Genomic DNA, 14,821 nt, shown 5'->3' on the forward strand with positions numbered 1-14,821 from the left:
TATTACCACTTTAATTTATTTTAAATAATTTCTCTGAAGGAAGTTGAAATATTGAACTAGCAGATCCACCAACTTCTAATTAAATTACATTTTCTGCAAAATTTCTTGAGGGCAAAAGGCATGAAGGGCTTTGCCATGGATTCAATATGAACTTTGAAGTCCCTCGCCAACGATCTTTGATCCTTTTTGCATAATATTACCACTTTAATTCATTTTAAATAATTTCTCTGAAGGAAATTGAAATTGTGATCTAGCAGATCCACCAACTTCTAATTAAATTACATTTTCTGCAAAATTTCTTAAACGCAAAAGGCATGAAGGGCTTTGCCATGGATTCAATATGAACTTTGAAGTCTCTCGCCAACGATCTTTGATCCTTTTTGCTTAGTATTACGACTTTAATTTATTTTAAATAATTTCTCTGAAGTAAATTGAAATTGTGATCTAGCAGATCCACCTGTTGGCGCAATTTTTCTGCACTGAGCAAATTGCGCCAAAAGTTAACTCAATGTACAGTGCACGAAAATCGAGAATAGCGGTACAGCGAAACGAAGAGGAGACGAAATTTTTTTATGTTCACTTCTTGTCAAGCAGTGAAAGGTTACACATAATTTCCAGTAGTACTGAAGAAAATCAGTGAAAAATTCCATAAAATTTTCCGATAGTGTCCTGAACAGTAAAGATTTAGTGAAGATCTTAACAATCCTCACCCAGTGAAGTCACCGGCAGCCAGGAGACGAGCTATTTCGGCTCCCTGGCGGGTTTTCAGGCCCACCTCGTGTGCGCAGCAGGAAAAATGTGGTTAAGGTCCTCCCAAACCACGATGCATCCCATTCACCGTTACGGAGAGGATTTTTTTTGAAGTCCTCCGATCCAGATAAACCAGAGTCTCACCAGCCACAAATAGGTATATTTCCAGGCACCCAGCCACTCACGCATCAGCCACACCAGAGTCTCACCAGCCACAAATAGGTATATTTCCAGGCACCCAGCCACTCACGCATCAGCCACACCAGAGTCTCACCAGCCACAAATAGGTATATTTCCAGGCACCCAGCCACTCACGCATCAGCCACACCAGAGTCTCACCAGCCATAAATAGGTATATTTCCAGGCACCCAGCCACTCACGCATCAGCCACACCAGAGTCTCACCAGCCACAAATAGGTATATTTCCAGGCACCCAGCCACTCACGCATCAGCCACACCAGAGTCTCACCAGCCACAAATAGGTATATTTCCAGGCACCCAGCCACTCACGCATCAGCCACACCAGAGTCTCACCAGCCACAAATAGGTACATTCATATACATTTTTTGGCCTTCGAGGCCTTTGTTGTTCAACTGAAACAGCGCAAATCACGCCACGCGACCTAAGGATTCTGAGCTATCGTATATAGAGATCAATGTAACTATTGGCCAAATTTTCGGAGGATTGTATTGTTGAGAACAGCTACAGTAAGTAGTTTTTCATTTGCATTTGCGCGCCTTTCCTGATAGTACTCCCCTCAATTCCCATCATGCCGTTGCGGGACAAGAGAGCAACACTTAAGGGTCATCTCACGCGTATTGAGAATTATATTCAAAGTATTCATCAGGGTGAATCAGTGGCATCTGTCGCGGACATTAATACCCACTTGACAAAACTCAAAGACACAGTGACTCAGCTTCGGGTTGTGCATGATGAATTAATAAAATCAGGGATCGATCTTGAGACAGAAAATGAAGAGCATGAGAGAATTTTGGCTCGTACGGAGAGTTTGGAGGGTGATCTCACTTATCTTCTTTATCAACAGAAAAGGGAAGAGGAGAAAGGGTCGAAGGGTGATTTTGAGGAGGAAGGCAAGAACATGCATTCCAATAAAGAAGTCCGTGAATCTGATCCCAATTTCCAGTCTAAATCCTCCTCATTAGAGGAAGCATTAGCCCTTCTTATCCGCCATCAAACTCAAGCTGAAACTCGGAATCAAGAACTCTTTATAAAACTTCAGGAAACGATCCTCACCCATTCTCATGATAGTAGGGGCTCCAAACTCCCGGTACAGACCGTTCCTGATTTCTTTGGGGAATATACTGAATGGAGGAGTTTCAGGGATATGTTCACAAATATCGTGGACAAGGACCCTCGTCTTTCGGGTGTTCAGAAAATGCAGTATCTAATGACCTCGGTTAAGGGCAATGCGAAAAAATTAATTGGGGACCTTTCTTTATCTGATGCCAATTACAAGGTTGCATGGGAAAGTCTCTGCTCTCACTATGAAGATCAGTTCTCTGTCGTTCGTCAGCATATTCAGACTTTTATTAAGATTCCAAAGATGTCCAATCCAACGGCAGATACATTTACTGATCTGTTTGCAACAGCAAATTCTGTTCTTAATTCCCTTGATGCCTTGAAGGTGACATCCCGTGATCCGTGGGTAATATGCCTCCTCCTAGATAGGCTGGATCATGAAACTAAGGTGTTGTGGTCCCGTGAGATCAAAAATCAGATTCCATCCACTCAACAATTCATGTCATTTCTCAAAGATAGAATGAAGTCCATCCAAATGTGTGAGCCCGTCCCAACTAAGTCAGACATGAAAGGGAATTCTAACCCAATCAATTCGAAAAACCACAATGTCTTGGCAGCCACAGCACAATTTCCGTGCACAACTTGTGGAGCTTCTGATCACAAAATTTTCAAATGTCCCAAATTTTTCGAGATGACTCCTCAAAATCGGCTTGATTTTATCCGGAAGAATAAGCTATGCCGCAAATGTCTGACACAAAATCATTCCACTAAGGATTGCTCGTTCTTCCCATGCAGGAAGTGTGCAGGGCATCATAGCACCCTTTTACACGAGGCATTTCAATCTCAACCCAACGAACATTCTCAGGGGTCCGCGGTGGTTCACACCCAAAGAGATGCTGCCGCTTCCACAGTGGCTGTGTCTACAGTTCAAGTAGAAGATGATTCTACACCCCCTCTCACCAGTACTTCCGATTTAACGGCCGTTGTAAGTTCCTCCACCTCATCCCGAGGACCGAAAAGAATTTTCCTTGAGACGGCAGTAGTTAGAGTCCTAGATAAATATGGCGTTCCACACCAATGTAGAGCCCTTCTCGACTCGGGAGCACAGGTTAACCTCATATCGCAAGCTCTGGTTCAGAGATTGAAATTGCCCAAATCCCATTCTGATGTCTTTATTGGTAGGGTTGTGGATGGGGGTACCAAGGCAAAATTTCAGACCGAGTGTAACATTCAGTCGGCCAACGATTTCTCAATTAACTTTTTTATGACCTGTTTAATCGTCCCATCTGTTCTGGCGCAAAGGCTCCCTAACTGGGAGGTTACGGCTGAAGAAATTCCACTCCCATCCGGAATACAACTAGCAGACCCTACCTGGCATATCTCTCAGCCCGTAGACATCTTAATAAGTAATGAATTCTATAACGAAATCTTTACGGGCAAATTCTTACGTCTTGGAACAGGGCTTCCCATGGTTAAGGAGAGTCTTCTGGGTTGGGTGGTATCGGGCAAGCAAGATAGTATCTTGGAACCTGTTGTTGCAGCTTGTGTGGCTACAACCTTATCATCTATTGAATCATCCTTAAAAAGGTTTTGGGAGGTTGAAGAGGTTAGCATCTTCAAGCCAGGGCTTCCCGATCATAAAATAGTAGAGGATATTTTCCAAAGAACCACAGTCCGCAATTCTGAGGGACGATATGTAGTACACGTCCCATTTCGCCCGAATGTCGTGCGTCTGCACAACAACCTCCCTAATGCAACCAGACAGTTCCTCAGTCTTGAGAGAAGGCTGGCTCTCAACCCAGAACTTCAATCTCAATATCATTCTGCCATGAAAGAAAATTTTGATCTCGGTTTCTTTGAGGAAGTTCCTCCATCTCATATCCAAAACGCCTCTTATTATATGCCGCATCATTGCGTTGCAAAATCTAACACATCGGGTACTAAAATACGAATTGTGATGAATGCCAGTTCGAAATCTCAAACAGGTCTGAGCCTTAACGATGTCGCGATGATTGGTCCAGTGGTTCAGCCCGACATTGTGACGATTCTCCTCAGATTTCGTGAACATAGGCATGCCTTTTCTTGTGATATTCAAAAGATGTATCCGCAAGTTTTGATTCACTCCCCGCACAAAGACTATCACAGAATAATCTGGCGCTTCGATTCTTCTCAACCCTTCAAACATTATCGTTCCACCGGAGTTTGCTTTGGGGTATCTTCCTCGCCTTATTTGGCTACTAGAGTTCTATTGGACCTGGCGGGACAGGGTGAAGTTCATTATCCATTGGCATCTGCTGCCCTAAAAAACAATTTTTACGTGGATGATTGTCTGATCTCCTTTCCAACTCTTGACCAAGCACTGGAGTGTCAGCAACAGTTGGTCGACTTATTGAAGTCGGCTGGCATGAGTCTTTCTAAATGGTGTGCTAACAATTCTAAAATCGTGCACACGGTCAAAAATGAGGAATCACAAGACCTCCTTCCGGACGTGTCCAAGGCGCTGGGCATGTACTGGCATCCAGAAACTGATCTGTTTTCATATAAACTCACAAAAAACTTCGCAAATATTTGTAGCAAGAGAGGAGTTCTCTCAGCTATTGCATCTCTGTATGATCCGTTAGGTTTGATAGGGCCCGTGATCATCTTTGGAAAGTTGCTCCTACAAGAGGCTTGGGGGGCTGAAATTGGATGGGATGAACCATTACCAACTGATATTTTAAATAGATGGAACCGTTATGGGGAGGATCTGTTAGGAATTTCAGAGTTACACGTATCACGGTGGGTTTCTTCATGTGATTTTCCCATTGCGCGAGAGATTCATATCTTTTGTGACAGCAGCTCGTACGCCTACGGAGCTGTTGCATACGTGGTCACCTTAGATCGGTCTCAAGAGCGTTTCGCCAAATTGGTCATGGCGAAATCCCGTATTGCACCCGTCCAGCAAATCACTATACCAAAGCTTGAGCTCTGTGCGGCCCTACTTGGTGCACACCTCCTTCGAAAGATTAAAGATGCGATGACGTTCACCGACTATTACATTTGGACGGACTCAACAATTGTCTTAGGACAAATACGATCCAAAAGAACCAAGCTTGATGTTTTTACCTCCCCTCGAATTACGGAAATTCTCAAACTGACAGATGTAGCAAGATGGCAGCACGTGCCAGGTGATTCAAACCCTGCTGATATAATATCCCGTGGAATGTCACCTGCGGAACTAAAGGGTTCCAAACTTTGGTGGAATGGTCCCGTCTTTCTAACGGAATCATCAGACAAATGGCCTCAAGATCCTCTAATTGTTGCTATTGATGCTCCTACAATTTCGCAACCACTCCCTGAAACACATCCTATTGAACAAATCCTCACTCGTTCAAATAATTATACAAGAATCAGACACATCCTTGCGTATATCATGCGCTTCCTGACAAATCCTCAAGCCCGCTCCAAGGGTCCTCTCACCCACATTGAAATTCAAAGGGCAGAACGCAAGCTTGTCGCTTTTGTCCAGGATCAGCATCTTTCCGAGGAAAAAATGGCCATTAGTGATGGATCAATATATCGAAGCAAAAGGTTCGCTAGTATCCGTCAACTCACCCCGTTCCTAGACGAGTACGGAATCATTCGAGTGGGTGGAAGGCTGTCAAAATCGGCTGAAATGTATGATGTGAGGCATCCAATGCTACTTCCCAAGTGTCATCTTGCTACAATAGTAGCGATTCACGTTCATAACAAGAATATGCATGCGGGTCCACAGCTTCTGCTTGCAGCTCTTCGACAAACATTTTGGCCGTTAGGAGGAAGAAACCTAACAAGACGAATAGTCAGAGCATGTGTGGTGTGTTGTAAAACCAGACCAAGGACCGAAACCCAAATGTTGGGAGATCTCCCCGCGGAGCGCATAATACATCTAACGCCCTTCAGCAGTTGTGGTGTAGACTTCTGTGGTCCTTTGCTGACACGTCCCAGCTACAGGCGCGGGGGAGTGTCATACAAAACGTACGTGTGTGCATTCGTCTGTTTTACAACAAAGGCTGTTCACTTGGAAGTGGTTGGCTCACTCACCACAGAAGGATTCATTGCGGCATTACGGAGATTTGTGGCACGGCGTTCGGCTCCTAAGCATATTTATTGCGATAATGCTACTAACTTCCGAGGAGCCAGCACAGAACTCACAGATTTATTCAAGACACTGCCCTCGGATCCAAGCATCTTGCAAGAGACGGCAGAGAAAGGAATCTCATGGCATTTTGCCCCCCCGCGATCGCCCCATCATGGCGGACTTTATGAGGCTGTCATTAAGTCACTAAAGTTTCACCTCACCAGAGAGATAGGTCAAACAATATTAACCTTTGAAGAGCTGACCACCATTCTCACTCAAGTCGAGGCAATACTTAACAGTAGACCTCTCACACCATTATCAGAGGATCCAAATGAGATGTCGGTACTGACGCCGGGGCACTTTTTGGTGGGTCGACCACTCAACGCCTTGCCAGAGAAAAGTCTCACAGACGTATCTCCCAGTTCAATCTCACGATGGCAGCTCTGCCAAAAATTACTGCAACATTTTGCAGAAAGGTGGAGAGTGGAATATTTGCACACCCTACAGAAAAGATCCAAGTGGAGTCAAGAATCGCCTAACCTTCAAGTGGGTGACCTCGTCTTAATCTGCGATGATGCATCTCTATCGACGTCATGGCCAATGGGAATCATAGAAGAGCTTCACCCAGGTCGAGATGGCAGATGTCGGGTTGTCACTGTGAGGACCAACAAGGGATCATATACGAGAGCTGTGCAGAAAATTGCAAGGCTCCCAATTGAGGGATTACCACCCTCGGAATAGTGGCCCCCAGCATGTTGGCGCAATTTTTCTGCACTGAGCAAATTGCGCCAAAAGTTAACTCAATGTACAGTGCACGAAAATCGAGAATAGCGGTACAGCGAAACGAAGAGGAGACGAAATTTTTTTATGTTCACTTCTTGTCAAGCAGTGAAAGGTTACACATAATTTCCAGTAGTACTGAAGAAAATCAGTGAAAAATTCCATAAAATTTTCCGATAGTGTCCTGAACAGTAAAGATTTAGTGAAGATCTTAACAATCCTCACCCAGTGAAGTCACCGGCAGCCAGGAGACGAGCTATTTCGGCTCCCTGGCGGGTTTTCAGGCCCACCTCGTGTGCGCAGCAGGAAAAATGTGGTTAAGGTCCTCCCAAACCACGATGCATCCCATTCACCGTTACGGAGAGGATTTTTTTTGAAGTCCTCCGATCCAGATAAACCAGAGTCTCACCAGCCACAAATAGGTATATTTCCAGGCACCCAGCCACTCACGCATCAGCCACACCAGAGTCTCACCAGCCACAAATAGGTATATTTCCAGGCACCCAGCCACTCACGCATCAGCCACACCAGAGTCTCACCAGCCACAAATAGGTATATTTCCAGGCACCCAGCCACTCACGCATCAGCCACACCAGAGTCTCACCAGCCACAAATAGGTATATTTCCAGGCACCCAGCCACTCACGCATCAGCCACACCAGAGTCTCACCAGCCACAAATAGGTATATTTCCAGGCACCCAGCCACTCACGCATCAGCCACACCAGAGTCTCACCAGCCACAAATAGGTATATTTCCAGGCACCCAGCCACTCACGCATCAGCCACACCAGAGTCTCACCAGCCACAAATAGGTACATTCATATACACCACCAACTTCTAATCAAATTACATTTTCTGCAAAATTTCTTAAAGGAAAAAGGTATGAAGGGCTTTGCCATGGATTCAATATGAACTTTGAAGTCTCTCGCCAACGATCTTTGATCCTTTTTGCTTAATATTACTACTTTAATTTATTTTAAATAATTTCTCTGAAGGAAATTGAAATATTGATCTAGCAGATCAACCAACTTCTAATTAAATTACATTTTCTGCAAAATTTCTTAAAGGCAAAAGGCATGAAGGGCTTTGCCATGGATTCAATATGAACTTTGAAGTCTCTCGCCAACGATCTTTGATCCTTTTTGCTTAATATTACGACTTTAATTTATTTTAAATAATTTCTCTGAAGGAAATTGAAATTGTGATCTAGCAGATCCACCAACTTCTAATTAAATTACATTTTCTGCAAAATTTCTTAAAGGCAAAAGGCATGAAGGGCTTTGCCATGGATTCAATATGAACTTTGAAGTCTCTCGCCAACGATCTTTGATCCTTTTTTCTTAATATTACCACTTTAATTTATTTTAAATAATTTCTCTGAAGGAAATTGAAATTGTGATCTAGCAGATCCACCAACTTCTAATTAAATTACATTTTCTGCAAAATTTCTTAAACGCAAAAGGCATGAAGGGCTTTGCCATGGATTCAATATGAACTTTGAAGTCTCTCGCCAACGATCTTTGATCCATTTTGCTTAATATTACCACTTTAATTTATTTTAAATAATTTCTCTGAAGTAAATTGAAATTGTGATCTAGCAGATCCACCAACTTCTAATTAAATTACATTTTCTGCAAAATTTCTTAAAGGCAAAAGGCATGAAGGGCTTTGCCAAGGATTCAATATGAACTTTGAAGTCTCTCGCCAACGATCTTTGATCCTTTTTGCTTAATATTACTACTTTAATTTATTTTAAATAATTTCTCTGAAGGAAATTGAAATATTGATCTAGCAGATCAACCAACTTCTAATTAAATTACATTTTCTGCAAAATTTCTTAAAGGCAAAAGGCATGAAGGGCTTTGCCATGGATTCAATATGAACTTTGAAGTCTCTCGCCAACGATCTTTGATCCTTTTTGCTTAATATTACCACTTTAATTTATTTTAAATAATTTCTCTGAAGGAAATTGAAATTGTGATCTAGCAGATCCACCAACTTCTAATTAAATTACATTTTCTGCAAAATTTCTTAAAGGCAAAAGGCATGAAGGGCTTTGCCATGGATTCAATATGAACTTTGAAGTCTCTCGCCAACGATCTTTGATCCTTTTTGCTTAATATTACCACTTTAATTTATTTTAAATAATTTCTCTGAAGGAAATTGAAATTGTGATCTAGCAGATCCACCAACTTCTAATTAAATTACATTTTCTGCAAAATTTCTTAAAGGCAAAAGGCATGAAGGGCTTTGCCATGGATTCAATATGAACTTTGAAGTCTCTCGCCAACGATCTTTGATCCTTTTTGCATAATATTACCACTTTAATTTATTTTAAATAATTTCTCTGAAGGAAATTGAAATTGTGGACTAGCAGATCCACCAACTTCTAATTAAATTACATTTTCTGAAAAATTTCTTAAAGGCAAAAGGCATGAAGGGCTTTGCCATGGATTCAATATGAACTTTGAAGTCCCTCGCCAACGATCTTTGATCCTTTTTGCTTAATATTACCACTTTAATTTATTTTAAATAATTTCTCTGAAGGAACTTGAAATATTGAATTAGCAGATCCACCAACTTCTAATTAAATTACATTTTCTGCAAAATTTCTTAAAGGCAAAAGGCATGAAGGGCTTTGCCATGGATTCAATATGAACTTTGAAGTCCCTCGCCAACGATCTTTGATCCTTTTTGCTTAATATTACCACTTTAATTTATTTTAAATAATTTCTCTGAAGGAAATTGAAATATTGAACTAGCAGATCCACCAACTTCTAATTAAATTACATTTTCTGCAAAATTTCTTAAAGGCAAAAGGCATGAAGGGCTTTGCCATGGATTCAATATGAACTTTGAAGTCTCTCGCCAACGATCTTTGATCCTTTTTGCTTAATATTACCACTTTAATTTATTTTAAATAATTTCTCTGAAGGAAATTGAAATTGTGATCTAGCAGATCCACCAACTTCTAATTAAATTACATTTTCTGCAAAATTTCTTAAAGGCAAAAGGCATGAAGGGCTTTGCCATGGATTCAATATGAACTTTGAAGTCTCTCGCCAACGATCTTTGATCCTTTTTGCATAATATTACCACTTTAATTTATTTTAAATAATTTCTCTGAAGGAAATTGAAATTGTGGACTAGCAGATCCACCAACTTCTAATTAAATTACATTTTCTGAAAAATTTCTTAAAGGCAAAAGGCATGAAGGGCTTTGCCATGGATTCAATATGAACTTTGAAGTCCCTCGCCAACGATCTTTGATCCTTTTTGCTTAATATTACCACTTTAATTTATTTTAAATAATTTCTCTGAAGGAACTTGAAATATTGAACTAGCAGATCCACCAACTTCTAATTAAATTACATTTTCTGCAAAATTTCTTAAAGGCAAAAGGCATGAAGGGCTTTGCCATGGATTCAATATGAACTTTGAAGTCCCTCGCCAACGATCTTTGATCCTTTTTGCTTAATATTACCACTTTAATTTATTTTAAATAATTTCTCTGAAGGAAATTGAAATATTGAACTAGCAGATCCACCAACTTCTAATTAAATTACATTTTCTGCAAAATTTCTTAAAGGCAAAAGGCATGAAGGGCTTTGCCATGGATTCAATATGAACTTTGAAGTCTCTCGCCAACGATCTTTGATCCTTTTTGCATAATATTACCACTTTAATTTATTTTAAATAATTTCTCTGAAGGAAATTGAAATTGTGATCTAGCAGATCCACCAACTTCTAATTAAATTACATTTTCTGCAAAATTTCTTAAAGGCAAAAGGTATGAAGGGCTTTGCCATGGATTCAATATGAACTTTGAAGTCCCTCGCCAACGATCTTTGATCCTTTTTGCATAATATTACCACTTTAATTTATTTTAAATAATTTCTCTTCAGGAAATTGAAATTGTGATCTAGCAGATCCACCAACTTCTAATTAAATTACATTTTCTGCAAAATTTCTTAAAGGCAAAAGGTATGAAGGGCTTTGCCAAGGATTCAATATGAACTTTGAAGTCTCTCGCCAACGATCTTTGATCCTTTTTGCATAATATTACCACTTTAATTTATTTTAAATAATTTCTCTGAAGGAAATTGAAATTGTGATCTAGCAGATCCACCAACTTCTAATTAAATTACATTTTCTGCAAAATTTCTTAAACGCAAAAGGCATGAAGGGCTTTGCCATGGATTCAATATGAACTTTGAAGTCTCTCGCCAACGATCTTTGATCCTTTTTGCTTAATATTACCACTTTAATTTATTTTAAATAATTTCTCTGAAGAAATTGAAAATTAGCAGATCCACCAACTTCTAATTAAAAATTGCAAAATTTCTTGATCTTTAGATTCAATATGAACTTTGAAGTCTCTCGCCAACGATCATCCTTTTTGCTTAATATTAACTTTAATTTATTTTAAATAATTTCTCTGAAGTAAATTGAAATTGTGATCTAGCAGATCCACCAACTTCTAATTAAATTACATTTTCTGCAAAATTTCTTAAAGCCAAAAGGCATGAAGGGCTTTGCCATGGATTCAATATGAACTTTGAAGTCTCTCGCCAACGATCTTTGATGCTTTTTGCTTAATATTACTACTTTAATTTATTTTAAATAATTTCTCTGAAGGAAATTGAAATATTGATCTAGCAGATCAACCAACTTCTAATTAAATTACATTTTCTGCAAAATTTCTTAAAGGCAAAAGGCATGAAGGGCTTTGCCATGGATTCAATATGAACTTTGAAGTCTCTCGCCAACGATCTTTGATCCTTTTTGCTTAATATTACCACTTTAATTTATTTTAAATAATTTCTCTGAAGGAAATTGAAATTGTGATCTAGCAGATCCACCAACTTCTAATTAAATTACATTTTCTGCAAAATTTCTTAAAGGCAAAAGGCATGAAGGGCTTTGCCATGGATTCAATATGAACTTTGAAGTCTCTCGCCAAAGATCTTTGATCCTTTTTGCTTAATATTACTACTTTAATTTATTTTAAATAATTTCTCTGAAGGAAATTGAAATATTGATCTAGCAGATCCACCAACTTCTAATTAAATTACATTTTCTGCAAAATTTCTTAAAGGCAAAAGGCATGAAGGGCTTTGCCATGGATTCAATATGAACTTTGAAGTCCCTCGCCAACGATCTTTGATCCTTTTTGCTTAATATTACCACTTTAATTTATTTGAAATAATTTCTCTGAAGGAAATTGAAATTATGATCTAGCAGATCCACCAACTTCTAATTAAATTACATTTTCTGCAAAATTTCTTAAAGGCAAAAGGCATGAAGGGCTTTGCCATGGATTCAATATGAACTTTGAAGTCTCTCGCCAACGATCTTTGATCCTTTTTGCATAATATTACCACTTTAATTTATTTTAAATAATTTCTCTGAAGGAAATTGAAATTGTGATCTAGCAGATCCACCAACTTCTAATTAAATTACATTTTCTGCAAAATTTCTTAAAGGCAAAAGGCATGAAGGGCTTGCCATGGATTCAATAAGAACCTTGAAGTCTCTCGCCAACGATCTTTGATCCTTTTTGCCTAATATTACCACTTTAATTTATTTTAAATAATTTCTCTGAAGGAAATTAAAATATTGATCTAGCAGATCCACCAACTTCTAATTAAATTACATTTTCTGCAAAATTTCTTAAAGGCAAAAGGCATGAAGGGCTTTGCCATGGATTCAATATGAACTTTGAAGTCTCTCGCCAACGATCTTTGATCCTTTTTGCATAATATTACCACTTTAATTTATTTTAAATAATTTCTCTGAAGGAAATTGAAATTGTGATCTAGCAGATCCACCAACTTCTAATTAAATTACATTTTCTGCAAAATTTCTTAAAGGCAAAAGGCATGAAGGGCTTTGCCATGGATTCAATATGAACTTTGAAGTCTCTCGCCAACGATCTTTGATCCTTTTTGCTTAATATTACTACTTTAATTTATTTTAAATAATTTCTCTGAAGGAAATTGAAATATTGATCTAGCAGATCCACCAACTTCTAATTAAATTACATTTTCTGCAAAATTTCTTAAAGGCAAAAGGCATGAAGGGCTTTGCCATGGATTCAATATGAACTTTGAAGTCTCTCGCCAACGATCTTTGATCCTTTTTGCATAATATTACCACTTTAATTTATTTTAAATAATTTCTCTGAAGGAAATTGAAATTGTGATCTAGCAGATCCACCAACTTCTAATTAAATTACATTTTCTGCAAAATTTCTTAAAGGCAAAAGGCATGAAGGGCTTTGCCATGGATTCAATAAGAACCTTGAAGTCTCTCGCCAACGATCTTTGATCCTTTTTGCCTAATATTACCACTTTAATTTATTTTAAATAATTTCTCTGAAGGAAATTAAAATATTGATCTAGCAGATCCACCAACTTCTAATTAAATTACATTTTCTGCAAAATTTCTTAAAGGCAAAAGGCATGAAGGGCTTTGCCATGGATTCAATAAGAACCTTGAAGTCTCTCGCCAACGATCTTTGATCCTTTTTGCTTAATATTACTACTTTAATTTATTTTAAATAATTTCTCTGAAGGAAATTGAAATATTGATCTAGCAGATCCACCAACTTCTAATTAAATTACATTTTCTGCAAAATTTCTTAAAGGCAAAAGGCATGAAGGGCTTTGCCATGGATTCAATATGAACTTTGAAGTCTCTCGCCAACGATCTTTGATCCTTTTTGCCTAATATTACTAATTTAATTTATTTTAAATAATTTCTCTGAAGGAAATTGAAATATTGAACTAGCAGATCCACCAACTTATAATTAAATTACATTTTCTGCAAAATTTCTTAAAGGCAAAAGGCATGAAGGGCTTTGCCATGGATTCAATATGAACTTTGAAGTCTCTCGACAACGATCTTTGATCCTTTTTGCTTAATATTACGACTTTAATTTATTTTAAATAATTTCTCTGAAGGAAATTGAAATTGTGATCTAGCAGATCCATCAACTTCTAATTAAATTACATTTTCTGCAAAATTTCTTAAAGGCAAAAGGCATGAAGGGCTTTGCCATGGATTCAATATGAACTTTGAAGTCTCTCGCCAACGATCTTTGATCCTTTTTGCATAATATTACCACTTTAATTTATTTTAAATAATTTCTCTGAAGGAAATTGAAATTGTGATCTAGCAGATCCACCAACTTCTAATTAAATTACATTTTCTGCAAAATTTCTTAAAGGCAAAAGGCATGAAGGGCTTTGCCATGGATTCAATATGAACTTTGAAGTCTCTCGCCAACGATCTTTGATCCTTTTTGCTTAATATTACGACTTTAATTTATTTTAAATAATTTCTCTGAAGGAAATTGAAATTGTGATCTAGCAGATCCACCAACTTCTAATTAAATTACATTTTCTGCAAAATTTCTTAAAGGCAAAAGGCATGAAGGGCTTTGCCATGGATTCAATATGAACTTTGAAGTCTCTCGCCAACGATCTTTGATCCTTTTTGCATAATATTACCACTTTAATTTATTTTAAATAATTTCTCTGAAGGAAATTGAAATTGTGATCTAGCAGATCCACCAACTTCTAATTAAATTACATTTTCTGCAAAATTTCTTAAAGGCAAAAGGCATGAAGGGCTTTGCCATGGATTCAATATGAACTTTGAAGTCTCTCGCCAACGATCTTTGATCCTTTTTGCTTAATATTACGACTTTAATTTATTTTAAATAATTTCTCTGAAGGAAATTGAAATTGTGATCTAGCAGATCCACCAACTTCTAATTAAATTACATTTTCTGCAAAATTTCTTAAAGGCAAAAGGCATGAAGGGCTTTGCCATGGATTCAATATGAACTTTGAAGTCCCTCGCCAACGATCTTTTTGCTTAATATTACGACTTTAATTTATTTTAAATAATTTCTCTGAAGGAAAA

General features: G+C 38.3%; 1 protein-coding gene across 1 annotated transcript; it reads left to right on the plus strand.

Moving 5' to 3' along the window:
* Positions 1-1,519: 1,519 nt before the first annotated feature.
* LOC129808954 (uncharacterized) lies at positions 1,520-6,850 on the plus strand. Its single transcript, XM_055858861.1, has one exon. The coding sequence runs from the start codon at positions 1,520-1,522 to the stop codon at positions 6,848-6,850; it is 5,331 nt and encodes a 1,776-aa protein (XP_055714836.1).
* Positions 6,851-14,821: the final 7,971 nt, after the last annotated feature.

This window comes from Phlebotomus papatasi, unplaced genomic scaffold (genome assembly GCF_024763615.1).
Source record: "Phlebotomus papatasi isolate M1 unplaced genomic scaffold, Ppap_2.1 HiC_scaffold_23, whole genome shotgun sequence".
Classification (NCBI taxonomy): domain Eukaryota; kingdom Metazoa; phylum Arthropoda; class Insecta; order Diptera; family Psychodidae; genus Phlebotomus; species Phlebotomus papatasi.